This window comes from Gossypium raimondii, chromosome 6 (genome assembly GCF_025698545.1).
Source record: "Gossypium raimondii isolate GPD5lz chromosome 6, ASM2569854v1, whole genome shotgun sequence".
Lineage (NCBI taxonomy): Eukaryota > Viridiplantae > Streptophyta > Magnoliopsida > Malvales > Malvaceae > Gossypium > Gossypium raimondii.
Window position 1 is genome coordinate 210,487 of NC_068570.1, and position 19,714 is coordinate 230,200.

Here is a 19,714-nt window from a genome sequence, read left to right on the forward strand (position 1 = left end):
ATGGGGCTTTCACTTTTTATAGCAAAATGTCGTCTGTTTATTCCATGTCTTTGATTGAGTATCTTCAACTGCAAGTAGTATTCCAAGAAAAAATAACGCAAAAGTTTCTAATATATCAACTTTTGATTTGTAAAGATTTTCCACAAATTTGGAGAGGATATTTTTTTTTTATAAGTTGAGATTTTCGATTCTTTAAAATGAAGTTTGCGAAGTGTAATTTATTCGGAGTTAGTAAATTTCTTAATAGTTTGGTATTGTTCTGAGTAAGGGTCTTGTGTCTTATACAATTTCCTAATTTCAAGTGCCTTATATGCTATAGGGCACGGGTTTAAGTCAACTATGCTCAACGCTCATGACTTGCTACCTCCTTAGGCGCTCAAGCTCTTGGTAGAGTTTTGAAACAAAACCCCCAACCACAGATAATACTATATTTGTTGAGGGCTTCATCTCATAGACTTCTCTCAAAGGAGTTGAAAATCCCTCAACAAGTTTATTCATATTTTTCGAATGACAAATTTAGATCTCATATGACATTTGTGTTGAATATTAACCTTTATCAGTAATAATTTTAAGCAAAATAAAACGATTGAAATATATATATTAGTGTTAATTGCATCAAATGTCTTTAAATTAGTGTTTGCATTCTAAGTTGATATTTAAACTTCAAGACATTCTAATTAAATCCTTAAAGCATGTATTATTATTGAATTAATCAATCATTCATTCCATTATTAGTTTAGCCTTCGCTTAGATGTTAAATATCAATTTGGATCTAACATAGAACATATTTAAAACATGTGGATCAACGTTATATAACTTGGGTCTAATATGCATGTTAAAAAAACATACCACGTCATTAAAATTTAAGAGGGCTATCTATTCTTAACATGTCAGATTCAAGCAGTTATTATGGCGCGCACACACATATTCACAATGCAACTTTACATGCCTTAAATATGTTCCACGTCATATGGGATGATAGAAAAACCTGATTGAGACTGATATACTTTGAGTATTTAACATGTTTGAAAGTTTGAGAATCAATTTAAAATTTAAAATTATAATTTGAGAATATTCGATGGAATTAAGAAATAAGGAAAAGAATGATCATAAATCTTGTAATCTTTTTTTCTTTTCCCAAAAGGGATATTGTGTTAAATTAATATTGCTTATCTACAATTTTCTCATAAAAGTGTAGATTGATTGTCTGCCGTGTAAGCCAAATTCATGCATGATGGACTTGGCAAAGTTTAAAAGGCAAAGGGATTACAAGTGGTGATGAATGATGAATGACCCTCATTGTCCCCATAAAATAAAACCCTTAGAACAATCAACATTTTGCAGGGTGTATAGAAGGAATCAAGCTCGTACCAAAAAAATATTGTGTTTGCTACTGTGATCATTCACTTTTATTGTCTTTTTATCATTTGTCTAAGTAGTTCAAATTTGTCATTAATTTGGTTGAGAGGAGATTGAATTTTTTTGTTTTAAATCCAAAATGTCATGTATTCGAAATTTACGGGTTACTAGTCAAGTGGTAGCATACATGTTCATCATTGCCATTTAATGGACATGGTTCAAACTCTACCAAGTGCATAAGTTCATTTCCTTTGGTCAGAAGCAAAACTATGGAGACAAGTAAGGGCCTTGACCCTCCAAATGGAAAAATTGTAATTCAACCTCTCTCATAAATGGTTAAATAAGTTAATATATGACAAAATTATAAGTAAACAAATTGTTTACTCCCTTCAAAAATGGTGAAATCATAAAATTATATTTTGATCTCTCATAAATTTATAATTCACCCCCAAATTTTCTGGATTTGTCCCAGCCTTGATAAGTGGCCGTGCACCACACATGGCTCGATTCAAAGAGGTGCTACTACTCTGTTGAACCTATTGCCTCAAGCACTCAGGTCCTTTGTAGAGTCGAGCGACAACATCTTAACTCAACTTGAGGACAATCCCAACCTATTGAGGGATTCATTGACTTTAAATAAATAACACTTTAAAAACTTCTCTAAAAAAATTGAACTCCCTCAATAAACCTAAACAAGTTTCGTTTGATAGTTAATTTTGTTCATCCTTAATTGTGGAATGTTTTTCTGGCAACAAAGCTATGGATCAATGATTGAATAGGCAAGTGCCTATAAAGCAAAACAACTAAATCTGTTAGTGAGATATTTGAGGCAAAGAAATTTGTGGTCCTAAAACAAAGCTAAAATTTCACAGTTTAGCTCACCTACGTTACATGACCCAATCACTAAAGAAACCCCATTTTTTTAATTGAAAGAGTGAAACATGATGAAGAGATGAGACGAGAATCATTACAAGTGGAGGCTTAGGATAATGATTTGTTAAGACAAACATAATTATGTCTCGTACTTAAACTAAAACAAAAGTGGAACAATCATGTGGTTTACCACATTTTCCCGTTAGGTTTCATTAACAATTAACAATATGAAGATATTAGGTCTTTTTCCCCCTCTATGCTGTTGGGCTTTCATAATTATCTCCTTAGTTCACATGTAACAAACCACAATAAATTAAATTAAATTATGGCAACACATTCATAATGTGTGTAAACATGTTATTTTAAAATATATTTATTAAAAAATTATATAAAATTCCAATAGAATTTTGGTTGAATTCAACTAGAAATTCAAGGTTTGATACTCAATTTGAGCTCAATCAAACAAAATTTTGAAGCTCGAGACTTGATTAAATTTATTTATCAATTTTCATACTCAAGATCAAAGTCGAGCTTGATTAAGTTCGTTTGTATTTAGGCTCAAACTCGTCCGTACTTGAATTCTTTCTATACATAATGAGAGGAAAAATACAATTTCATAAGATGATATTAAAATGAAAAGCTCGATTAAACTTGTGAACTATTCCAATCAAGCATTACGACATACGAATTTAACTCAAGAAATAGCTTAAGCTAACTCAATAATTACTGAATCGAAATTAATTTTTTATTTAAACTTGAATAAGTTGGAAGCACTAATTTCTCAATTACCCACGGTTGAGCATAATGGTCGATATTTGGTAGCCCCAACCTAAAAGAAAGGATAATATTGATGGTCTGGGCTATGGCATCATCAAAGAGACCCTTTTAGGTAGCTAGAGTTGGAGTTTTAGGATGGCATAAAATGTTGAAAACCAAAGTAAACTAAAAAATTGGACCTTTTTTTGCGTTGGATCGCACAAAAAACCTTAACCCATATAGCCTAATAGGCAAAATTTCATTTATAAATCTTCTTTTAGGGCACTTAGTTGCTTAAAACTGCATACCGCATTACTGTCTCTTTGAACCTCCTGGTATACTTAGTTGCTTTTATATTGTTGCATGTTGTATCATGCCTATATGCTTCACTTAGTCATCTAGCACCACAAGCAATATCGAGATGTTAAAAAATCATTACGACCAACAAGTGTTGTTAGATGTAATGATAAAATATATTGTATTTTTAAGAAGAAACCTTAGATTCGAACCTTAAAAATAACATTGTTCGGAGGAATAACTATAAACCCGAAATGATTAATATTAATAAACAGTCAAAGAAAAAAAATTATAATGATTTTATGAACAATTTCTTCATTGAGAGAACAAATACATCCCTTCCTCAAATTAACAAGTTTGTTCCTGTAGTGTACATTAGAAAGTAGAAAATTTGACAGAAAAATAGATGGGGAAAACTAAATACAGAACAGGAAAAAAAGGGGAAAAAAAAAAGAAAAGAAAAAAAGGGATTTCACAATTTAAGGTTCCTTTTTCCAAAATCACTCAGTCCAAAAATCTTTGCCCATTGCTTCTTGTAGGACTTTCAGTCATCATCTTTAAATTCCCTGTTAAAAAACAAACCATAGAATCGTAAATGAAGCTTGGCTCTAGAACGTTTCTTGTACGGTGATTACATGAATAGAGTCAAATATCGAGTTATTATCATATTACTATGCTCCCTATTACCTAGTTAAGTGACAGAATGTACGTACCTGCGATCAAGATACCGAGGCTGAATCCCACTACCTTGGCAAGTAGTGCATGTTAAGGAACCGATTCCTTCGCAATTAACACATTTCGAGACTTCTTTTTCGTCGCCACCGAGCTCTACGGTAATCGTTCCACTTCCCATGCAAAATCTACACCTCTCTGCATCATTCACAAACACTTTGAATTGCTCAATGAACAAAAACGCTCTCCTTTCATTATATATGTGATTCTTGCAACTAGACCAAGGAACAAAGCATTAGCAAGTTGCATTCATGCAAGGATCTCAATAGATAGTGTGGATTTAGATATTTACATATGTTTGATATAGAATGGATCCGGATATTAACCTTAAGATATCAATTATCAAGATCCACTTTACTTTTGCAGATAACGAGTTCGGATTTGGATATCTAAATCGATCGTCCATCCCTACATTCCTATGTTCATCAAGCATCAAAACCTATAATTTCTTTTAAATTTCGTTACTTACAAACTGTTGGGGTTATTTACATTTTTTGTAACATAATTTAACATTAAGTTTTATGTAAATCCTAAACTTTTAATTTCCTTAAATTACACCATTGAACATCCACTAATAATAAATTAAGTTACCTATGCCAATGCCAACTTTGTCAAATATTTCTCATAGAAAAATCGGCTCTTGATTTTTTTTAGAAAACAAGTCATGCTAGGGAAAATATTTACATTAAAACTATTCACCGAAGTTAGCATAACTGATCTAATTTGTTAACAATAAAAAGAAATTGATAATATAACATGATGAACATTAATGATACGTTCAATGACGTATAATGTAAATTACCCCAAATATATATCTCTTGTGAATAAACCACAAATCATTGTTATACTAGGGAAAGGATTGCTTACGGGCACCGGAGCCATTGCAAGGGAAGCATGGTTGGGTATTTTCTCGGCTTGCCTGCAAAATAAATTGACCCCAATTTTGAGTTTTCAGTCTTAAATTCTATAAAGTTGCTACATTATTGAAATCCTAGTTCAAATTAAAGGGAAAAAATTTCGACTTACAGCGTTATCGATTTGAGTTTCGTAGAAGATGGGAATGCCAATCCCAACCGCAACGCTGACAAGCCCAACCGACACTGCTACTATCTGAAAACAGCTTTTTCCATTTTAGTAAGTATAGAAATTATATAAAAATTGTAGCAATTGAAAAGGGGGTAGAGGAAGAACTGTGTTCTGATCAAGATCAACGGCTCTGATGCAAGGATAAGATGCCGGCGACCGGTAGCTCCTTCCACATTTGATGGATAATGACGGAGTTGAGTGTTTGAGTGGACAGCAAAGGAACGGAGAGTGAAGACGAGAGAGCGAAGGGGTCATCGACATTTTCTTTCTTTCTCCTTTTTTTGTGCGTGAAAATGAAGCGCCAAACAATGGCGGATTTTAGGATTATGTTTTTTATTTTGTGTGATTGGCATCTCGATTTCAATGTCAGCCACTAGACAGTTGCAGGATTTCGTATGCTCCACGTGGCGGTCTTTATGTTGCCTGTTCCTTTTTATGGACTTGGGCTATAGAAGCCTCTTTGGATTAGTTTTGGGTTTTGAGAACCCAAACTTTCTCCCGCCTGAAATTTTCATAGTTTCATTTTTCAATGTACAATAAAATTTATGTTAGTGTAATAAATTGATATTTTTATTGAAATAGTTAACCGAGTTAGCTGTTTGATAAAATATTTAGAATCATTCATAATCTCTTTCTAACCCATAAATAAGAGGATAATGCATTTCAGTATACTCGACCTCCCATTTTCCTAATGATGTTTTATAAGCACGTTTACGATTTTTAAGATTATTATAAAAGTAATTGATAACTTTATTTATGATTTTTCATTATATTAAATTTTAAAAAAAAACTATAAAGTGTATTTTAGAACATTCAAATGATAATATAATTGTTGAAAACGAATGAGCATAAAGTTACTAAAAAAAATAAAATGCATGTAACGGGTATGTCTTTGTGTTCCCGAATTCCAATAATGACCTGCTCCAGTGGCGCTGAAATCAACCCATCTTGTCCTATTAATTATTTTAGTTATATTGTATTTTATTTTTTATATTAAAAAAATATGTAGATTATACGTATACGATAGATTATAGAGTAAAACTGACATTCTATTAAAAATTTTATTTATTTTTATCGTTACAAATTTATCTTTATACGTTAGCAAAATGTACACGTAACACACTACATATAATTATCTAGTTATTTTTATCTATTAAGTCAACTTTTAAGGGAAGAAATAGATGAAAATTTTTTTAGTAAAGGGGGCAAAATGTAATCTGACTTCTAGTATAGGGACCTCTATGGTACTTTTAACACGATAATGCTGGTGGAATGATTATATTTCGTACTGTTCCTTATCTTTACTAGGTGTCAGATTGCATTTTACTCTTCTACTAAAAAATGAGCATATTAGTCCCTTTTATATTAGGTCAAAGAGTAAAATAGTTCTTTCTGTTAAAAATTTCATTCATTTATATTGTTAAAAACCGGTATGACTAACAAACTAACTAAACAGTGGCATGTGATGTGTGACTGTTACATGTACTCCATGTTGACGTCAAATGACAACTTTTTAATAGTAAAAATAGATGAAATTTTTAATAAAAAATTAATTCACCCTTTAATTTAATCTATATAGACTAATTTACTTACTTTTTGAGTAAATAAAGTATAATACAATCCGACTCTTAATATAATGTTCCATTTGATGAAAAAGAACACCGAAATCATAGGATGGCAAAATGCACTACGAAAATACTAATCAATACATGTATACTTAATGCTCTAGAATTTTTGGTTATTTGATGGTGGCTTGTGGCGTTGAATGGCAATGATTAAAATCAAGAAATTTAACATCTCATCATCTCTAAATCACACTTATAAAATGGGATGCCACTTATGGCTACAGTGTGCAAAATTGTATCCAGGAGAGAAGTGGGTGTGTTAGAGATTGAGAGTGACAGCCCACCAAACAAAGCATAATGAGGTCACACTGTTGAATTAAGTCTATGGAGAGACCCATTTGTCCCCTGATCCCCATGGACCGACCCTTGTTACCATAGTATCCCCATGTTCATCGCGCTTGGCTTGTTCTGGTTTTTGTCTTACAGGCATGCCACTCATCTTACTACATCAATTGAGAAACGTAGAATCCAAGGCTTTAGGAGGGGGGAAAAGAAGAAGAATACCTTCCCCACCACATGGCTTCCCTTTTGCCCTCATCTATCATTGATTAACATTTGTTTAGTGACTTTTCTTCCTTTTTCAGTTCTTGCCCCATCCCTTTTTAGTTTGCTTCTAATTTACACCACCATGGCCATGGGATTGGTTGAGAGGAATGGAATGGATGCATCAATAGACCCGTTGACTCTTACTCGAGTTTTAAAATATGATTTGATCAATTCAAAACTTTTATTTGATCCAATTTGATTTAACCTAAAATAATTCCCGAAAACGCTAGAAAAATAATTCGAAATGAGCTAAATTTTAAATGGTCCGAATCTATAATGATCCAACTAGAATAATCTTGACCTCAAACCTAAAATAACACTAAACTCAAAATTATTTTTAAACTCAAATTGACTCAATTCAAGCTGACCAAATACAAGACAACTCAGCTCATTCAATTTACACTATTATTTAATCATATCTCAATTCGGTTGTAAAATTAAAATCCAATATTTTTATAAAACAATTAATATAATATTAATGGTATTTTTTTACCTACATCACGAATATGCTGTAATCTAATATGTATATAATCATTTCCAAGTCATGATAATCTATATACCATACTTTTTTTTAATAGATGGAAATTCTAAATACCATACTTGATTGAAGGATAAAGTTTTTTTTTCTTTTTTATAAGCCGAAATTCTAAATACCATACTTGATCGAAGGATAAAGTTTAAATATATTTATTGAGATTAAAATCTTGATTCCTAAAGTAAATGAATTATTGTGGAAGCATATCATAAAATTTCATAACATAAATAATAACTCAATTTTCTACCTTAATTATTCTGTAGAGTGATAAGATATAGATAAATTCTTAATAAGATTTCGGGTTTAAGTTTAATTTTAAGAAAGCTTTATCTTCGTTTAAAAAATTCAACCTTCCAATGGTAAAATTGTTTTATACTCCTTTAAAAATTTTAAAATTATTAGTTAATATAATAAAAAATTTACACTTTAGCCTTCAATGTGATAAATTCCCATTAAAATTTTTTAAATAATACTAAAAGGGTGGTAGCTAGGTTTAATGCAATGGTTTTGTAGGTCATTATTATTTGGGTTAAAACACATAATTATTAAATTATGTGTGCCTTATTACTTTCCAATACCGGCGATCATTAGGATGGACCCCCGATGGGACGCTTCAATTTTGTCTTAGCATGCCATGCATTGTCCTTTACCCATGCTAGTATTCTAAGGTAAAACAGAAAAGAGTTAATTGCATTAGATGCTTTTAAACCATGGTTTCAAGTCTAAATTAGTCCTAAACTACAAAATTTAAACAATTATATCCATCCATCAATCCAATCATCAACTCGAGTGTTAAATATCAACTCTAATGTAACATTAAGCATATTTAAAACACATTGACAAATTTGATCTTACGTGGTAAAAGAGTCATATTAAATTAACACTGTCCCTTTTTAATACGTCAGATATAAATTATCTAAGCGGTAGGTACACATGTATTTACTGTTTGATCCACGTGTTTTAAGTGTGTTATATTTTTTAAATGTTGAATTGACATTTGGTGGCAAGATTGAAATAATACTGATATCGTGATGTAGTTGAAAACAATTATGTGATAAATTTATTAAAAAATTATAAAAATAAAATATGGCTTTGATTGAAATAAAAAAGTCGAGGGAGTGAATGTTATGGTGTTTTGGGTTCAAATTTCAAATATGTATGTATTTTTCTAATTTTTACATAGAAATATAAAAAGACAAAATACTCTCAAATTAATATTTTTTCTTTGATAATTTCACCATTAAGTTGGGACCTAATTGATGGGTAACACAAATTTAATGAAACTCTTAATATATAGTATAAATGTTTTGAAGTTATGGACCAATTTAAAATTTGAACAAAAATTTCAGAACGTTTGAAGCAATTAACCATAAAATTCCATAACGATAACTTGACCCATTAATCGGCCATAAATCTCCTTTCTTTTTTCTTTTTTTTTCCCCCCCTTTTTGAACCCTATCCTATTCACAATATTACCATTTCTTCTAAGGATATAATAGGAAATCCACTTGTCTAACCATTGTAAATCCTAGAAGGACATGAGCCGTTGATTTTCTTTCTTTGATTGTTTTTTTAATCAAACGGTGATTAGTAAAAAATAAAGGGCAAAAAAAAGGAAAATTCCTTTTTTTCACGTGTAAATTTCGCAATTTAAAAACCGGATTAAAAACCTAAAACAAATCCGGGTGTAGGGGAATTTGAAAAGTAAACGTCACAAAAAAAAGAGACTGTGTGATGTTATCTTCCTTTTTCATTTTTTGATTTTTTTCGCCCAAAAGTCTCGCTCATTCTTACCGACGCCGCCGACTGCCGACGACATCGTAACGACTGTTCGCCGGCAATCTTCTCAGTATTTAACTTTATCTACTCTATCGCTTCCGTGATTTGGATTTGACACTCATTTCTGATTTTTAGTAGAGCTCTCTCTGCTTTTTGTTAGCTTCGTCTTATTGAAAATTATCTCTAAAAGGTATTAATCTGTCTATCTTTTACCATTTTCCTTTTCTTTTAGTGATTGATTCAACAACCACTGCAATCAAGATTTCATTTGGCATTTACATTGTTGATAACGACATTTTCTTGGAATGATTTAGTTCTTTATCCGTTTTTATTCTCATTTTCTAGGTTTCATCTGTCTGATTTCTTCAATTTGTTAATTACTGAAGCTGATAATGTTCGCGTTTCTCTTTTGACAATTTCTTCGTTTTTCACTGTTTCTCGATGTCATGTTCAGTTGCGTATAGTGCATGATTTGTATCTTATTACGATTTGATGAATTTTTGTGTTTTTAAACTTGTAACATTGTGTTTCTCATTCTCCCTTGTTTGGTTGCTCAGAAAACTGAGGAAAAATGGATAGTGCAAGATGTTCTTTTGTTGTTCTGACTTTTAGTTATGAAAAATCTTTGCTCAACTAAATTTAAGAGCGTTTTCGTAAGCAGTTAAGAGGATCTTTATCCTTAAGTCCTAAAATGGAGGTTAATATTTTACATCCTTTTGGTATCGTTTTCCCCATTTTGAATTTATGGGACCAAGAAAAGTTCTAACTTAATTAGGCTTGTTTGACTAATTTTTGAAGCATATTTGGATTGAGAGACCTGAAATAATACCTCTTCTTTTGTAGTTCATTAAGGGAAGAAGTAAGAAGAGGGGAAATGTTAGGTGACAATTTCTCTTTTGAAGAGTTTTGGAGATAGGACTAAATACTACTAATTGAAAAATTACATTTCTTATTAGAAATCATCGCTCCACTAAAATAATTGCGATTACTGCTCTAGTTTAGTTGTTGTCCCTGAGCCTGATATTCTGCTCTAATTTACATCTTTATTATTTACTTAGAGAGTCTTGTATACTTCTTGCTTAATTGACTATAGTCTGTAGACTGTTCTTGTTTTGTGGAGTTTACAATGCTGATTTTTTTACTTATTTTAACTTCAGGAAGTAAGACAAAATGATTGGATCCTTTCTCAGCAGAGGACTTGTGTACGTTTTAAACCTTACAACTGATTCCCTTCCTCATTTGAGTTTAAATTGTTCTTTTATTTGAATTTGATCTTTTTGGGATTTAAATATTTGGCAGGATGGTTTTTGGCTATGCGTACCCAGCCTACGAGTGTTACAAGACTGTTGAATTAAATAGGCCCGAGGTTGAGCAGCTGCGCTTTTGGTGCCAGTACTGGTAAGTCTTGAATTGCATGTATATTTTTTGGGGTTTAAGATTGTGTCAATATTATTTATTTTGCAACTTTTCTTTCATCCTCTCCTTTTTCTTGTTTCAGGATACTGGTGGCTGTTTTAACAGTTTGTGAGAGAATTGGTGATGCATTTATATCATGGTAGGGAATTATAAAATATAATGATGTTTCCGTTTCTCTTTTTTATTTTCTCACTGTTCTCCAATTTTGGTTTTTGAAGGGTTCCAATGTACAGTGAAGCTAAGTTGGTATTCTTTATATATCTGTGGTATCCTAAAACGAGGGTAGGTATATATTACTTTTGAAGAAATAAGAACTTGTAATAGTCCATACACATGTTGATGTTTGTTTTAATTGATCCTCTGTTTTAATTTATTCCAGGGAACTACTTATGTGTATGACTCCTTCTTCAGACCATATGTTGCAAAGCATGAAAATGAAATTGACCGTAATTTGTTAGAACTAAGGACTAGAGCTGGAGATATGGCTGTTCTTTACTGGCAAAGAGCAGCAAGCTATGGTCAGACAAGAATTTTTGACATCCTGCAGTATGTTGCTTCACAGTCAACCCCCAGACCTCGCCCTGCTCAGGTAGTTATTGAACCAAAATCAATTGTAGTTGTGCTGCTATTACCTCGTTTTTGTGCATGTTGACAACAAACTCTTATTGGTGATACTTGAAATTGGTTGCCGTAGAAATGGTTTCAGTTTGGTGATACTTGAAGTTTATTTCTCTTTTCTCCATAACTTCAGAATCCGCAGGCTCAAGGTCCCAGGGCCCGTCAACCATCTGGCATGCCTAACCGTCAACCATCTAATAAAGCACAACCAGCACAACCGGAGGACGAAGAACCACCTTCTCCGACATCTAGCACGTCTTCAACTCAACACCAAAAGGAAGTGGCTGAAGAGGTGGGACCTTCGAAGGTGCCTTCACAGGTGGGACCTTCAAAGGTGCCTCGGCAGGTGGGACCTTCAAAGGCGCCTTCGCAGGTGTCTAAACCAGCTACCCCATCAGCATCCTCGAATAGCCAAAAAGCAGATACTGCATCGGAAAGTACCAACCAGCCTGCAGAAATTGATGCAGAAGCAACACAAATTGAATCAGTGCCACTTTCTGCAGGAAATGGAAGCACAGACCTTCCTCCAAAAGAGACTCTGATGGAAGAAAGCATTGGAATCGCGCGTGGTAGGATAAGGAAAACCCGATCCACAACCCGTTAAAAATAATGGTTTCATTTCCCCCCGCCCCTTTTATTTCACAGAATTAGCACTCCAATTAGTAGGTGTATAATGGCATTGAATCATTGTTGATGTTTGTGTAAAATTCTCTTCTAGTTTTGGTTTCATTCGTTGCTTTATTTATTTTTTCTAACATGGGATATAGCATACTCCTGAATATTTGGGATCCTTGGGGGACCAATTGAATCTAACCTCAAATTCGGTTACTTTAGGGTAGAGCATAAGTTGGTTTCGGTGTAGGTGGTTAAATTAATTGCGAGATCGATTTATTTGGTTATTGGTTTAGTTAGGTTGGTTTATTTGGTTATGTTGGTCGATTATCAATTAAATCGAATTGGCATTTATTAAGTCGATTTAATTAGATTGATTATAATTTAGTTAACCGTTTGCGTATCTCACTTTTTGTTGCTTTATACTTCTAGAAATATTTAGTGGGCTGGAGTTGGTTAAAGAATGAATTAAAAAAGGGGATTAGGAATGAAATTAAGAGATCAAATAACGGTGTGATACTAGTCATTGACCAATGGCATTCTACGCCTAACCTTTTGCTCTTTGGACACTTGGACCCACTAAATATTGGTTCCGTTTTCCTTGGCGAATCTTGCCAGACCACATCAGTCATTTTCTCCTTTTTTTATGGATAACATATTATATATTATCAATTCATATATGGCACTATCTTTAAAAGAAATGGATAGTAGAACTAACTTAGAACTAATGTATTAAAAAACCCGACTGTGATAATAGAATTTAGAAAGACTATTTCGCACATGTATCTACAATTAGATTTGCATATTTTAGATATGTTTTATGTTAGTTTTGAGTTTGCTATAAGGATTTAATTAATATGATATTAATGCTTTGAGGACTCTGTTGAAATGTTTTGAAGTTTAAATTTGATTTTAAGCTATAATTTGAGGGTGCTTGATGCAATTAATCCTACTATACTGACCATGAAGTTTCATATGAGGAAGACATTATAGTCTAATGTCACAATTTCTGATTTAATGCATCTACTTCAAATTGGCATAATTTGATCTGATCCAAATTGATGATAGTTATTAAAGTTATGACAAGAAAATTTTCTAAGGATGGGCACTGTTTTTTTTTCCTAATTAACTGACAATATTTAATATTAACCAAATTAACTGACTGATTTAGAATTAACAGGCTTAATATATATTAAGTAATTTATAACTGACTGTTGATTAATTTGATCGTGACCATAACCAATAAAACCACCTAAACCAACCTTGATTTAATCGAATGGGTCAACTAAGTAAATTATAATTGATTTCTGCTCACCATTTCAATTAACATACAAATTTATTATTAGTTGAATATGGTTGATCAAATTTTCGAGTGACAAATGATAATAAGAAAAAAAAAATCTAACTTATCATTTTAACGACAACAACTAATGTTATAATGCATAAAACCATAGAGATTAAATCTCGAATTTAATGAGGACCAGTCTCATTTGCTGATTCTTCACCAGATCCAGCTTACTCGTTTCCTTAAATAGCTTCCTTTTAACTAATCCCCCCTTTCTGTTTTTAACCATATTTCTCCCTCTTGGAAAACACATTCGCCTTTGTTTCTCTAGCAAACCCAATATTAACAATGTCGATATAGATCTTTGGTTTCATTCACTTTTTGTGTGTGTGAAAATGGCGAAAGGAGTGGTGAAACAACGAAAGTCGAGAAGATGTTTATGGTGCATTGTGGCGATAGTAATATTGGGTGGGATAGCCGGAGGAATCTTTTATGTAGTGAAGAAGAAAATCCTTGATAAAAACTCATCATCCACCTCTTCCCTTGAGGATAAGTATAGTGATGCTCTCAAAATCGCCATGCAATTCTTTGACGTCCAAAAATGTAATTCTTACTTTGTTTACTTACTTCGGATCATAATTTCAATTTTAGGAGGTAGCCCTATACTTTTATTTGATGTTATGACGAGCTGAAATGGGTGACTTTAAGAAAAAAAATCAATGATATTTTTTGTATTAATTATATGAACTAATTAATGCTATTATACTCCATGCAAGGTTTGAATATTGACATAGGTTAAAATTTTTTTATTAATTTACTACGTCCTAAAAGTGTATGTATCACTTATTTAACTTTGTTTGTAAAGTTTTAAACTTCATTAATAGTGTATGAAACAAATTTTCATAGTAATGATACAACATTATTAGCAAATTTCCCAATGCTTTAATTCGATGGCCTTTTGATATAAAATATTATATGTTAAATTTATAGGTCTTGGATTACTGGTAAGCTAATGAATAATATGATATGATGGAGAAGGAATTGAAGTCTTAAATCCTAAATTTGAGCATGTATACACTTGTTAGGATAATTACCATCACCGGCACAAAGCTTGAATGGGTTTGAGCTAAATCCTAATGAGCTCACAGGACAAGCTTGCTCTCCTGCGATGTTACACATGCATAAGACCGTATAAACACGTGTTGAGTCTAGAGTAAAATACGTGTCTATATGCATGAAACCTATCTAGCATATCATGTCAATGAACAGTACCCATATCATATAAATATACAGATTGAATGATATGATATTGTTCTAAATTCTTTTGGCATAAAATATTGTTATTATATATTAATTTTGAGGTTTGGTTGGTTTGTTGATGGTAGCCGGTAAGCTAGTGGATGATAAGATACCATGGAGAGGAAATTCAGGGCTTAAGGATGGGAGTGAAGCAAAGTTGGATCTTTCCATGGGGATGTATGATGCTGGTGATAACATTAAATTTGGTTTCCCAATGGCATTTACTGCCACTGTATTATCATGGGCTATCCTTGAATATGGTGAGCATATGGAGCATATTAATCAAAGGGAACCTGCTGAAAATTCTCTCGCGTGGATCACCGATTTCCTTCTAAATGCTCATCCTTCTCAAAATGTGCTCTACATCCAGGTCATCATTCTCTTTTTTAGCTCTATCTATCTCGTAAAAGTACCATAAAAGCTTTTGTACTAAAAATTAGATTACATTTTATTCTCTCTACTTAAAAAATAAGTAAATTAATCATTATATATCAGATCAAATAACAAATTGGTCATTCTGTTAAAACATTCATCCATTTTTACGGTTAAAAACTAGTCCCTATACATTAGCATGAGATACATCATGCCATGTGTAATTGTCTGGTTACTGTCAGCGAAGCCGATTTTTAACAGTAGAAATAAATAACAATTTTTAACAGAAAAGACCAACTTGTTTTTTTATCTAACGTACAATGATTAATTTGTCTATTTTTTGAGTAAAAGGGGAAAATGCAATCTAACTCATAATATAAGAGCCTCCGTGGTACTTTTACCTATCTACTCTTTTTTTTTATAATAAATTCCATTAGTAGTCATCCTATTATTTGTAAATTTTTTTTTGGTCACTTAACTATGAAAAATTACAAACTAACTGTTCAACTATTCAATTTTTTCTTTTTTGTCACCAGCTTGCTAACGATGACAACTTTACACATTGGCATAATAGTAACTTTAACCATAAACAATTATATATTATGTCAATTTAGTCTTGATCTGAAAATCCAACTCTCAACATTTACACATTATGTAATTTGCTTCTTCTTTTTTCTTTTTACAATTTTACTTTTCTTTGTGATTTCATTTAAAAAGCTAAAAAAATTATCAGCTAAATTTGATTGAAAATATACAAAAAGAAAGGAAACACCCAAAGAAAAACAACCCTAAAAGAAAACAAATTGCACAATGTGTAAATATTAAGGGTTTAATTTTTTAGATTTAAAACTAAATCGACATAACTTATAAATGTTAATTGTTAATGTTGTTATTATGTCAATTTTAAAAGCTATCACCCTTAGTCAACAGGTGATAAAAAAGCAATTAAATAGTGGAGTCAACATTTTATAACTTTTTATAATTGGGTGATTACAAAGAAATTTACTAATAATTAGATTACTATTAGCGTGGTGTATATATATATATATATATATTCCTTTTGGATTTAATGTATACATATACATGACTGGTTACAACATTGAGGCAGGTAGGTGACCCTAAAGAAGATCACAAGTGTTGGGAAAAGCCTGAGAAAATGACAACGAAGAGGCCTCTCAAACTGGTGAACTCAAGTAAACCAGGGTCAGATGTCGCGGCTGAAACAGCTGCGGCTCTGGCTTCGGCATCTCTTGTGTTTAAGAAAACAGATTCGACGTATTCGAGCACCCTTCTTAAGCACGCCAAGCAACTTTTCACTTTTGCAGACAAGTATAAAGGGTCTTACACTAAGAGTCACCCTGAAGTTGCAACATATTATAATTCAACAGGATATGGAGATGAACTCTTATGGGCTGCAAGTTGGCTTTACCATGCAACAGGTGACACAACATATCTTCGATACGTAACTGAGGAAAATGCTGATAAATACGCCAAAGTGGATGGTCCAACATGGTTTAGCTGGGATAATAAACTTGCTGGAGCCCAGGTGAGGTTCTCTAGTCAACCTTCGTGTACATAAACATAAAGCTAGTTTAGCATTGTTGTTATAGTCTAAACATGGTTTTGATAAACACACGCATTAGAAAAAATGCCCATGTTCTCAATGTTTATGCACATATAGTGAGTGTTTGAGAAAAAAAGAAGTAGCATTGTTGATACAAAGAGCCTGGAGGAATGGAAGGTAGTGAATGTAAGAGGGGTTCACCCGTGCGGACGGAGAGCTGTCTGGTTTGGGTGTTAGGTGTTCTTGTGCAATGGTTGAGGGAGGTTAGAAAGGTGTCGATTGTCTCTGCCTCTCGTAGGGGCGAGATGGGTTTATATAGGAACATATTTATGGTACACATGACAACATTTGATTAGTTCACTTATCTCTTTAAAAGACCTAGAAAAGTGAACGATATGATATTGTAAGGTATGCAGGTGATAGGAGATGATTGTCCCATCAATTTGAATGGAGGGCGTAGCCAAAAGGGAATAAGAGGCCTTGGACCCCCTAGATGAATGGATTAATTGCTATTTTAGTACCTTCTAATCTTAAATAGTTCAATTTAATCCTTTTTAAGTTGTTTTAAATAAAAAATTATAATTTTTACCCCTTTCAAAGTTAAAAAGTACAATTGAAGTCATTTTAATACAAATTTTTAGCTTCAGCCCTCCAATTTTTTTTAGTTTTATCTCAACCCCATCACATAATTCCTACCTTCGCCTCTGCTCATAGTGGCAGCTTCGCATTCTCTAAGTCCTGACTAACAAGTTCATTGTACACCTATCGTAAGATAACTGGCCTCTTTGTTCAAATTGGATATCTTGGCTTGCATATGCTTCATTTTCATTTTCGTTATAAACCACAAAAAACTATTGATCTGTTCTTGTTTTTTGCTAATTATGCTACATTCATGCAGGTTTTACTTTCCAGGTTAAGCTTTTTTGGTGACAAAGGTGCCAAAGGGAATTCTGGAATTGATGATTATAAGAAATCTGCTGACGAACTAATGTGTGCTCTTCTACCAGATTCCCCTTCTGCCACAGCCAGCAGAACAAAAAGTAAAGTCTTTCTTCAAAGCTAAAGTGTCTTAAGAACCTTATTACCATTACTTCATTGCAATAATAATATTGATGCAGGTGGTCTTATATGGATCACTAAATGGGATTCTCTACAACATCCTGTTGGGTCTGCATTTTTAGCTGTTCTTTACAGTGATTACATGCGTGCATCAGACAATGAAATACTAAGTTGTGGTGATGATTCATTTGAACCATCTGATCTTAGAAAGTTTGCACAATCACAGGTATGCCATTCATGTTGTATGATAAATATGTTGCATAAAACCAAACATCCTCTGACTTTGATTTAAAGTTTAAATGTATAATGATAAATTAAGCTCTCAATGTTTATATCGTTTGTCAATTTGACTGAATTCGGCCATCAACTTTTTAAAAAGAATCAAATTTGACCATCAATCATTCAAAAAGAGTTGAGTTGTTGTATTTAAAATGAAAATACTGACTAAAATGTTAATTTTTTTTTAAAGATGACAGCTTGCATGGCAATTCGTGTGTATTCCATGTTATTTTTTTTAATTTTTAATTTTTTTTATATTTTTTAAATTATTTTCAATGTTATATATAAGACAAATAGTGTCATATCATCATTAAGTACATATGGACTGCCATGTGGATTGCTACACTAACATCGTTAAAAAATTAGAGTTTTAGTCATCATTTACATTAAAAAGAAGAAGAGAGATTTGACTTTCTTTTGAAAGGTTAATAACCAAAATTAGCTTGAAAAACAAAAATCCGGGTCAAATTAACAAAAATATAAATATTGAGGGATAAATTTATCATTATGCCAATTTTAAATTAATTTTCAAACTTTAAAATGTTCTAATTAAACCCTTAAAGTATCAGTATCATATCAAACAAATCTCTTTTATCAATTTAGTGTCAACTTAAGCGTTAAATGCTAGCTTGAATTTGATTTGAAGTATACATACATATATATATATATATAAACACATGGATCAAATTTTAAACATGTGTTTACTTACTGCATGTATAATTTTGATTAGATTTAATGGTTTTGTAATCAGGGGCCAAGGCAAAAAAGGGTAGATTTGCCAATTAACCCCTTAAAATTTTATGAAATTATATATTAATATAATGATAAAATTACGCTTTTTAACCTTCCAAAAATTATGATTCATCTCTCACTCTTTCCTAAATCAAATTTCTGATTTAGTCACTGTTTGTAATAACACTTTCTGGTGCAGGCTGATTATGTGTTGGGTGATAACCCCATGGACATAAGCTACCTAGTGGGGTATGGTGGTAAATACCCAGAATTTGTACATCACAGAGGAGCTTCGATCCCAGTTGATGCAACCACTGGTTGCTCTGAAGGGTTCAAATGGCTTAGTTCAAAGAAACCTAACCCTAATGTAGCAATAGGAGCTCTTGTAGGGGGACCTTTCAAAAATGAATCATTCATTGATTCTAGGAACAACTCAATGCAAACAGAACCAACCACATATAACAGTGCTGTCCTTGTTGGTCTCCTTTCAAGTTTGGTCAATACATCTTCCCCAGTTAAATCCTTAAATGAAAATTAGCCATAGTTAGTAACATATGTTACACATGTTTTTCTTTTACTATATTATGCAGTTGTACCCATACTTTGTTTTTCCTTCAAAGTTTAGTTTTATATTACAGTTTTTGTTCTAATTGCTTTGGGTTTTTTTTTTTTTTTTTTGGATTTGAATGTTGTTTTATTGTCCAACTTGAACTAATATTAGGCCTATACGGGGTCTTTAATGTGCTAACCCAATCTCCTGGTCATCAAGTCTTTATACGGGGTCCTTAATGTACAATTGAGGGTGGAAAGTTGGATTAAAGAAGACCTGGATTGATGTTTTAGCCTTTTGGGTACGATTAGAGGTGAAACTAAAAAATTGTTTCAGGACT

General features: G+C 32.4%; 3 protein-coding genes across 4 annotated transcripts; 2 read left to right on the top strand and 1 right to left on the bottom strand.

Moving 5' to 3' along the window:
• Positions 1-3,583: 3,583 nt before the first annotated feature.
• Positions 3,584-5,423, bottom strand: LOC105774489 (protein SPA, chloroplastic). Its single transcript, XM_012596996.2, has 5 exons — positions 5,209-5,423; positions 5,044-5,127; positions 4,885-4,936; positions 3,999-4,155; positions 3,584-3,851 (listed from the first exon to the last, which is right to left on the bottom strand). Exons 1-5 carry the CDS (start codon positions 5,362-5,364, stop codon positions 3,830-3,832), a joined length of 471 nt encoding a protein of 156 aa, XP_012452450.1. The 5' UTR covers positions 5,365-5,423; the 3' UTR covers positions 3,584-3,829.
• A 4,057-nt stretch (positions 5,424-9,480) lies between these two features.
• On the top strand, positions 9,481-12,351 carry LOC105773825 (putative HVA22-like protein g). Of its 2 annotated transcripts, none has more exons than XM_052632928.1 (7): positions 9,481-9,778; positions 10,746-10,790; positions 10,888-10,986; positions 11,087-11,143; positions 11,223-11,286; positions 11,384-11,593; positions 11,765-12,351. In XM_052632928.1, exons 2-7 carry the CDS (start codon positions 10,759-10,761, stop codon positions 12,224-12,226), a joined length of 924 nt encoding a protein of 307 aa, XP_052488888.1. In that variant the 5' UTR covers positions 9,481-9,778; positions 10,746-10,758; the 3' UTR covers positions 12,227-12,351. The 2 variants fall into 2 exon arrangements, with proteins under 2 accessions (XP_052488888.1, XP_012451431.1); XM_012595977.2 differs by having other exon boundaries at positions 9,485-9,778; positions 11,756-12,351.
• A 1,563-nt stretch (positions 12,352-13,914) lies between these two features.
• Positions 13,915-19,411, top strand: LOC105774882 (endoglucanase 2). Its single transcript, XM_012597450.2, has 6 exons — positions 13,915-14,122; positions 14,905-15,188; positions 16,299-16,736; positions 17,653-17,794; positions 17,873-18,039; positions 19,024-19,411. Exons 1-6 carry the CDS (start codon positions 13,915-13,917, stop codon positions 19,360-19,362), a joined length of 1,578 nt encoding a protein of 525 aa, XP_012452904.1. The 3' UTR covers positions 19,363-19,411.
• The last annotated feature ends 303 nt before the right edge of the window (positions 19,412-19,714 follow it).

Excerpts from the sequence above, each read along its gene's own strand:
- LOC105774489 (XM_012596996.2), bottom strand. The coding sequence starts at position 5,364 with ATGTCGATGACCCCTTCGCTCTCTCGTCTTCACTCTCCGTTCCTTTGC. Across the intron at positions 5,128-5,208 it reads TTGATCTTGATCAGAACACA|ATAGTAGCAGTGTCGGTTGG; the intron begins GTTCTTCCTCTA and ends AGCTGTTTTCAG. Across the intron at positions 4,156-4,884 it reads TTGCAATGGCTCCGGTGCCC|AGAGGTGTAGATTTTGCATG; the intron begins GTAAGCAATCCT and ends TGAATGATGCAG.
- LOC105773825 (XM_012595977.2), top strand. The coding sequence starts at position 10,759 with ATGATTGGATCCTTTCTCAGCAGAGGACTTGT. Across the intron at positions 11,144-11,222 it reads GGTGATGCATTTATATCATG|GGTTCCAATGTACAGTGAAG; the intron begins GTAGGGAATTAT and ends TGGTTTTTGAAG. Across the intron at positions 11,287-11,383 it reads TGTGGTATCCTAAAACGAGG|GGAACTACTTATGTGTATGA; the intron begins GTAGGTATATAT and ends AATTTATTCCAG.
- LOC105774882 (XM_012597450.2), top strand. The coding sequence starts at position 13,915 with ATGGCGAAAGGAGTGGTGAAACAACGAAAGTCGAGAAGATGTTTATGG. Across the intron at positions 14,123-14,904 it reads ATTCTTTGACGTCCAAAAAT|CCGGTAAGCTAGTGGATGAT; the intron begins GTAATTCTTACT and ends TGTTGATGGTAG. Across the intron at positions 16,737-17,652 it reads ATAAACTTGCTGGAGCCCAG|GTTTTACTTTCCAGGTTAAG; the intron begins GTGAGGTTCTCT and ends ACATTCATGCAG.